Here is an 8,126-nt window from a genome sequence, read left to right as displayed (position 1 = left end):
ACTGGTTGTCAGGGGTGTTACATCACTCGGGTCTTGCCAGACGCGGAAAATGAAACCACTCTGTTTTCTCTGAAAGTAGCAAGCACAAAAACCCCACAGAGACAAAGAGGGAAAAACCCATCCCCACAGTGCAACTGTTTTAGTTTTCTTCTCTCATTAATAATTTTTCCTGACCATTGGAATTTGCTTGAAACATCCACTGCAGCCCCTTCACAACCAGAGGAACACCCCAGCTACCTCACTGGTACTCACTGTGTCAGGCCCTCTCATTCATGCTGCAGTCACATCAGTTTGCACTTGGGCTCTTGTCTGCAGGGAATACTTCCTTAACAGGGAAGCAATATACAGGCTGCAAAGGGAGTGAGCGTTGATCCCAGTTGCCAGGTAGGGATGGATGCAAACTCTGCCCCAGCACTACAAAGCTCTCCCAAGAAAACTTCCAGCCCTCCCCTTGCTCCACCTTAGCATGCCAGCCCTCAATCAATCCAAAAAGATCCCCAAGGTGAAGCAGCCTTCCCAACTGCCTGTTCCTTTGGGAATGAAGAGGTACTAGGGTGTGAGCTGCAGTCAAGAGGTCTCCTTGATGTTTGTTAGGACCATGCCTGCACACATGAGCAGGAGAATCTCTGAGCTGAGTGTGGAGCTGGTTGGCATAATACAAAGTGACAAGGAGAGCTGCTCAGAGCTTTAAAATAAGGTCTGCAAACAGCATGCATCCAGGTGAGGCTAGGGACCAGCCTGCACGAGGCTGTGGTGGAGCCTCCTCTAGCACATGACCCTCTATGCTAAGGACAGTGATGTACCACTAACCCTCTGGTTCACCTCAGCGTCCAGGGCCACCAAAGACACAAGGGAGGGATCTGTGCTGCTACAACCTTCCGCATGACCCTCACTTCATTAGAGGAACTGATGCAAATCACTCCTGGTGCAGCCAGAAAGCTGAGCCCCGTGAGTCTCCAGCTCTGGAGAGCCAGCAGAGATGGGCAGCAGAAGATGGAGAGGAACAAGAGTGATGGAGAGGCTGTGTTGAATGTGTAAAGACTGGTCCATACCATGGCACCATCTGCCAGATGAGAGACAGCAGCACAAGGTGGCCAGAATCACTCTACTCCTCCCTGAGCCCCTAAATGGCACCAGTATTTGTGTGCATGTGGCCATGACCCCCAACACCTCCTTCCAGGTAAAGCAACCACCACAAAGATGCTTCAAAAACCGTCTCTCTATTGCAGCTACAAACATTGCTAACTTGCTTCTTCACTTCATCTCCAAACAAGCACATTACACTGTGCTCCTCCTGGTTGTCTCACCTCCTGACATGCACCAAGAAGTCCCCCTGCATGGCACAGAACAGCATTTTCTCATCAAGGGACCTTCTGCTTTGGTAGAACAGAGAGGAGCCAGTCTGCCTACCTGGCCCAGGGACATGCAGATTGTCTACCAAAGTCACACTGCACACACAGTCCTTCAAGCAAATGGATGGAAACCTTGGGCTTCTGGAAACAAAAAGTTAAACTCAACCCTCAGGTACTTTCCAACTTTGTGAACAAATTTACGTGACTTTACCAAAGACATTTTTAAAGTGCATTGATTAGATCCACCTCCCTCACACACAGACACACACACACAGACAAACACACACACAAGCTTTCTGCCACTGTATCTTGGAAGAATTCAGATGAAAGGAAATGCAGCCACAAAAGTCATAATATGGCTCTGTAAACACATAATGAAAAATAGCCTCATTTTGCTGCATTTTGCCCTTCAAATGTCCCCTCTCAAAATGCTGACATTCTCGTCTCTCTCGAATCATGGGTGCATGTCACACACTGAGAGCAACAGGACAGATAGGCCCAGAGAGAAAAAGTGCACAAGTGGAATGGGTTTTCCTGTAACCTCACTTCAAGTGAGAGAAGCAGAATTACAATAAAGCACATGTAAAGCCACAGGCTTGTTCTGGGTGATGAATTCTCACATTCAAGGTGTGTCAGTTCCTTTCTCCATTTAAAAATTACAGTTGGCAGAGATCTAACACAGCCCGGCTACCATTGTTCCCAACCCAGCATTCAACAGTTACTCAATTGTTGCATTGAAAATAAAAATAAGGACCTGCCAGTTCCCAATGCATGACCCAAACATGCTGGAAGTAGAATGGAGTCCAAATACAACGCATTGGGAGGGTGAGGAGAATCACATTTTTATATGACACACCAAGAAATGTCTTGAGAGGGCCACATGTAGAGCTCTTTAGACAATTCTAAATCATAAATGCTACTGCACCAAGCCACAGAAGGAGATTCTTCAGCCAAGCTCAGCACAGATCCTACAGGCAAAAATGAGCTTAGAGCAAGATTCTCAAGCACAAAGAAACCTTAAGTAGAGTTTTAATACATCTTAACTCCATTCAGTACACTGAGCTCTTTGGGAAAACACACCTGCACACTGCACGGGTGGAGAAGCGGAGCGGCTGAAAACTCTGAGCTCACATTTTGAGCTACTTAAGGCCAAGTTATTCTGAAAATCATAGAATCATAGAATGGCTAGGGTTGGATGGTCTATACGATCATCTAGGCTTACTGTCCCTTAGCACAAATCCTACCTGTCTGGCAAAAGGGAAATGAACCCCAGGATAGGTCAGTTCAGGCAGCACTGCCCTTTGGACACCAGCTGGTAAACTATGGATCACCTACATAAACAGCTTCCTGTTTTTCTCCTTCCCGAGGAGGAAAAACAATACCATCCTGTACAGCTATTTCTTATGGAAAGAATCCCTGGCTAAATAGGGCATTATTTTTCCACACTCCTTATAAAGAAGTGACCACAGTAGTTGCATGTGACCTGGGTACATTCCCAGGGATCTGCTATGCCCTGGGCATAATGCCACTTCTCCTTCCACCTGCTGCTCCTCACGACACACAGATGTCACTCACACAACAGTCAACTAGCTAAAAAGGGACATTCTAACCAGAAACCAGGTCAGCAGAATGATTGATCTCTGTGTTTCGACATCCTTTTCCCCTTCAACACGTCTTTCCTTCACAGCCATCTCCCACTTCCATTTGATCTAAAGAGGAAGAGAAGTAAAATTGAAACTGCTGCTATTTCCCCAACGTTTGCTTTCCAGGTCCACTTCAAACTCCTCCCATAGAGCAGGGCTGTGGGGAGAGGATCCCTGTGAGGAGAACACCCTCTCTTCCAGGAGAAAGACATGATCCCCTCAGTGGGATCAGCCTGGAGAGGAGCGACAGACGAATCCATGCCACATGCCCTCATGAAGTCAGCCAGGAAATGAACTCAGGAACCGGGCTGCAGCTGAGTCGCAGCACAAACGTCTTTATGTCACAGCGCTTCACTGTGTCCATCCTGGCACACTGCGGGAGGGAGCCTGCACTCACAGGCGGAGCGGAGCTGCCCTCAATTGGCAGCAAGCAAGCAGGGAGGAGTCTCGAAGTTGGAAGGAATTCGAGTGAGCGCCTCCCAGAACACCAGCTCCTATCCTGTGACCCCAGGGACTATTGGATAAATCAGAAATATCGTTGCTGATGACTTTGGAAAGACAACCAGCAATTAAAGCAACAGCCCCTGCCTCCCACCAGCTTGAGAGTTTTAGTATCTGTGCCTCAATAACCAACGTTTTTTGGTGGCAAAGGGAAGTCAGTTCTATAAAGCTTGAAAAGGAAACACGGAGTGAAAAATACTTTCTTAGTTGTGGCTTGCACATCTTGGAGAGGCAAGCACAGCACATTTCAAGAAAAGACACCAACTTCTACCAAGAATTAACAGGGGAAGTGCTGAGTCTCACAGTTCATGCTCAGCAATGCGCTGGCAGCAGACAGCCCTCACAGGGCTGGGATTTTCCAGTGTTCAGCTCTGCGCTGACTAAGGCTGAAAGCTTCTGCAAAGACAAATTCTCTGAAGGGCCAAGTAAGAACTCAGCAGCAGTGCCCCACATCCATCGCACGCAGCCTCTAACTTGCACAATTCTTTCTAGGAGAAGCAGGTCTGGAAACAGAGAGGAAAATGTGTCAAACCTGCCTTGGCACGTGACATCCACAGAACGAGGAAGGAAAAACACGTAGCAGAGTGGCACAGGGAACTTCCCATACGGGAACATGGAAAAACGTCATGAATGTCAGAGATCATAATCTGAGTTCCCATAGCTAGAAGTATTGCACACCCACAAGTGATGTGAGTCTACAACCTCCTATAAAAGCTGGGTTGCCCTTTTGCCCTCCTCCTCTCTTTTCCAGGTGACAAGAGCTCTGTGGCAATTCCCACAGCCATCATAGCAGCTCAGGGATGCTGCCTCTCCTTTTCCCAGCTCCGTTGTCCCATGAAGCCTTGGGGATTTTAGCATTCAGGTAGCCACAGTTCTCACATCAGAAGTCAAGCGAGCAGGACAGCTCACTGAAGCCACTAGAACAAACTCCAGCAGCCAAGAGCAGATCACAGAGCAGAAGAGCAGGGCAGGAGGGACTCTGGCACTTGCCCATTTCATGAGGCATAAAAAGAAGAAACCATCACATACCAGAAAAAACTTCCCAAAAGAAGCCAGGCCCTACCCATGACCAGCAGAATAACAGAAAGATGCCACCAGTGTGTACCAGAACTTGTAATACCATCTCGGTGTCCTACAGCCTAAAGTTAAAACAAGTACATCTCAGCAGCAACTACCAACAGTTTCGGCACCTATGGGAATTGGCCTGAAGAGGAAAGCAAAATATCCCAGGACAATCATTGCTTGTATGTTCAATGTCTTTCTAGCAAGGGCTGCTCAGACAAATTAGTGAATAACAGAATCATCATAGTCACAGACTGGTTTGGGCTGGAAGGGACCTTAAGGCTCATCCAGCTCCAACCCCCTGCCACGGGCAGGGACCCCTTCCACTGAGCAGGTTGCTCCAAGCCCCTGTGTCCAACCTGGCCTTGAGCACTGCCAGGGATGGGGCAGCCACAGCTTTTCTGGGCACCCTGTGCCAGCGCCTCAGCACCCTCACAGGGAAGAGCTCCTGCCTAAGAGCTCATCTCAGTCTCCCCTCGGGCAGGTTCAAGCCATTCCCCTTGGCCTGTCCCTACAGGCCCTTGTCCAAAGCCCCTCTCCAGGTTTCCTGCAGCCCCTTTAGGCACTGGAAGGCTGCTCTAAGGTCTCCCCTTCAGGAGCCTTCTCTTCTCCAGGCTGCCCCAGCCCAGCTCTCTCAGCCTGGCTCCAGAGCAGAGCTGCTCCAGCCCTCGCAGCAGCTCCATGGCCTCCTCTGGCCTCGCTCCAACGGCTCCACGTGTGCTGTTGCCCCAGAGCTGGATCAGCACTGCAGAGGGGGAGAACCCCTTCCCTGACCTGCTGTTCGCGCTGCTACTGCCGCAGCCCAGGGCCCGCTGAAACAAACCCGTGTCTGCGCTGTGAGGAGATGGGCAAAGCCCGGAGCCTGCCGCAGCAGAGCCCGCCGCTGACAAGCGCCTCCGTAACGAGCCAAAGCCGTGCTGTGCCCTGCGCCGCCGCCCAAGGCCGAGGCGCTGCGGCGAGGCCTGCCGGGCTCCTCCGGGCCGCGTTAACCAGCGGGCTCGGCGCCCCGGCTCTTACCTGCCGTGCAGCCAGGGCGGGAGCAGCGGCACCCCGGCTCGGTGCCCTCCCGGCCCCGCCGCAGAACCGGCCCGCGGCCCGCCGCGCTCGGCCTGGGGTCGGGGTCAGGGCCGGGGATAGGGGGTCAGCAGCCGAAGAGGCCCTCCACTGCGCTAGGGGGCGCTGCCGCGCGAGGGTGGCCGCCACTTCCGGGCGCGCCGGGGCGGGCGGGCGATGGCGGCGCAGTTCCGCAGCTACGTGTGGGACCCGGCGCTGATCGTGGCGCAGATGGTGCTGCTGCAGGCGGGGTACTACAGCTCGCTCGGGCTCTGGCTCGCCCTCCTCGGCACCCTGGGCAGCACCGGGCCCTCCCTGCACCAAGTCTTCAGCGACGAGGTGAGGGCGCGGGGAGGGGGCCTGGCTCGGGGGCTCCCCGCTGGGGGGGCCGGGAGGTGTTCCCCGGTGTTAGGGACAGCCCCCCCATAGGGACAGACCCGCTGCATGTGTACGGGCCCCCAGGATGGAGGCAGGGCCCTGCCGGTGAGCAGGGGTTCCCCCGCTGTAAAGCCAGCACCTTCCTGTGTAGTGGTACCCGCAGTAGACAGACACCCCCGGTGTATACGGGTAGCCCCAGTATAAAGCCAGCATCCCCCGTATGGGTGATCCCAGTATGGAGATGCAAGCCCCCCTCCACACTCTTGCGTAGATGGTGCCCCTCAGTACAGAGACAGACCTGTCCCTTTTCTGTAGGCACCCCCAGGCAGAGCTCTTGGAAAGACCGATGTAACTGCTCGGGCTCCTCTCATAGATCGCAATCAGCGCAGGGCCATGCCGGTGCGGTGGGGCCGCGGGAGGAGATTACTTGTTGTGGGCTGCGATTTGTGCAGTGGTTTCCTACTAATAGTCCCATGTAGATTTTAGGATTCTCAACCCCGCCGGGGAGGCTCTCCATGATGGCTTTCATCCTCAATGCGCTCACCTGGTAAGTCAGCAACTAGCTGGAGCTCCTGTGTCTTGTTCTTTCTTAACATTAAACTTTAAGAGAATTTAGCATCTCCTGAAAGCCGTGTGCCTGACTGAGCGCGTCTCTTGGGGGCAGTTAGGACCTACTGACTCCTGACTTTTGGGATCCTGAATAAGTTATTACACTTCACTGCTGGGAATAAGACTTGCTTCTGTGAGAGATTTTACTGGAAGTTAGAATTAATGGATGTCAGCAAATACTTCTCTATAAACAAGAATGTATTTTTCCCCTGCCAGTGGGCAGAGATTCTGGATTTAAAAATTCCTGCCTCACTCTCTACATTAAAAGCTCATTTCCCTTCCATCATGTAATTACAAAGCTGTAAGCACGTAAGTCTTGCTGCAGCAGCCTGGAAAAAGGTCAGGAGCAACCTATCCTTAAAATATTTAAGAAGCTTCAAACCAACTAAATAACCTGCACTGATAACTGCTGATACCTGTTGCTATATCCCCTCATCCAGAGGTATGGCACAGTTTTATTAACCTCCATGTTTATTTTGCAGTGCTTTGGGCTTGCTGTACTTCATCCGCCGAGGAAAGCAGTGCCTGGATTTCACAGTCACAGTTCACTTCTTCCACCTTCTGGGCTGCTGGATTTATAATTCGCACTTTCCCTCCACCCTGACGTGGTGGCTGGTGCACATTGTGTGCACTGCACTGATGGCTGCCATCGGGGAGTACCTCTGCATGAGGATAGAACTCAGAGAAATCCCCCTCAATTCTGCCCCCAAATCCAACGTATAGACTCGCTTTGACAACAACATGCTGCATTATGTTATTGTTTCCAGCACAAGTGCATCTAATGCCCAAGAATCATCACTGAAGAAGCACAGCAGGTCTGTTTAGACTTGGGTGGGGTTTTTGGGGGGGGACCTTGGTGACTGCATGAGTGTGAGCATCTCCTCTGGCCTCAATCAACAACAGGGGAGGAACAGATGTTTATTTTGCTAACACAAAGCATTTAATATGACTGTATGGCGAGTGTGCGCTCTTAAACTCTTCTCTCATGAGACTGTTCAAAGTCAGGTAGCAAAACTTGATGTGTGAGGAGCATGTGGAACTAAACATGGGAGTGCCCTGTATGGGTAATGCAATGGTCAGCTCTTCTTGGAGGAGCTGCTCAGTGAGCAGCAAGGCTGGGAGCTGTCGCATCCAGGAAAAATAGTCAAAGTGAATGAATGGGGAGAAAGAAAATAGCTGTACTTACCCAAATCACCAGCTGAGACCCTAAATAACCTATAATGTTGGATGGATGTTTGCTGTTTCCATGTTTAATACATAGAGATGTCAGACAGCAGTTTGCTGAAGAAATCTTTTGTAATAATAAAAATATTATGTTGCTGTGAGCATGTTACTGTTCTGCTGGGAAACTGAGCACTTCAAGGACACCTTGGGTGTCTGTATCATGGCAACAGAAGGATACAGCCAGAGAACATATGGCTGTAAGATGCCCACTCTAGGACACAAAAATTCCTACAATAACTGTTTCATACCTGTGCTCCAAAATGAAGACATCAGCGAGTGTTGTGCTGGAAGTCAGCAGCATAAC

At 51.0% G+C, this 8,126-nt stretch overlaps 1 protein-coding gene and 1 long non-coding RNA gene across 2 annotated transcripts; one reads left to right on the top strand and one right to left on the bottom strand.

The window, feature by feature from the left end:
* Window positions 1-1,347: 1,347 nt before the first annotated feature.
* On the bottom strand, window positions 1,348-5,662 carry LOC136020671 (uncharacterized). The gene is made up of 3 exons (XR_010615447.1): window positions 5,576-5,662; window positions 2,963-3,061; window positions 1,348-1,493 (listed from the first exon to the last, which is right to left on the bottom strand). It is a non-coding gene; the product is annotated as an uncharacterized LOC136020671 (long non-coding RNA).
* Window positions 5,663-5,742: 80 nt separating this feature from the next.
* SYS1 (SYS1 golgi trafficking protein) lies at window positions 5,743-7,923 on the top strand. The gene is made up of 3 exons (XM_065691965.1): window positions 5,743-5,950; window positions 6,469-6,536; window positions 7,081-7,923. The coding sequence occupies exons 1-3, from the start codon at window positions 5,789-5,791 to the stop codon at window positions 7,319-7,321; spliced, it is 471 nt and encodes a 156-aa protein (XP_065548037.1). The 5' UTR covers window positions 5,743-5,788; the 3' UTR covers window positions 7,322-7,923.
* Window positions 7,924-8,126: the final 203 nt, after the last annotated feature.

Source organism: Lathamus discolor, chromosome 11 (assembly GCF_037157495.1).
Source record: "Lathamus discolor isolate bLatDis1 chromosome 11, bLatDis1.hap1, whole genome shotgun sequence".
Taxonomy (NCBI): Eukaryota; Metazoa; Chordata; class Aves; order Psittaciformes; family Psittacidae; genus Lathamus; species Lathamus discolor.
Note: the sequence above shows the minus strand (reverse complement) of the source record. Positions and strands in the feature narration are given on the sequence as shown.

Excerpts from the sequence above, each read along its gene's own strand:
- SYS1 (XM_065691965.1), top strand. The coding sequence starts at position 5,789 with ATGGCGGCGCAGTTCCGCAGCTACGTGTGGGACCCGGCGCTGATCGTG. Across the intron at positions 5,951-6,468 it reads ACCAAGTCTTCAGCGACGAG|ATTTTAGGATTCTCAACCCC; the intron begins GTGAGGGCGCGG and ends AGTCCCATGTAG. Across the intron at positions 6,537-7,080 it reads ATCCTCAATGCGCTCACCTG|TGCTTTGGGCTTGCTGTACT; the intron begins GTAAGTCAGCAA and ends TTTATTTTGCAG.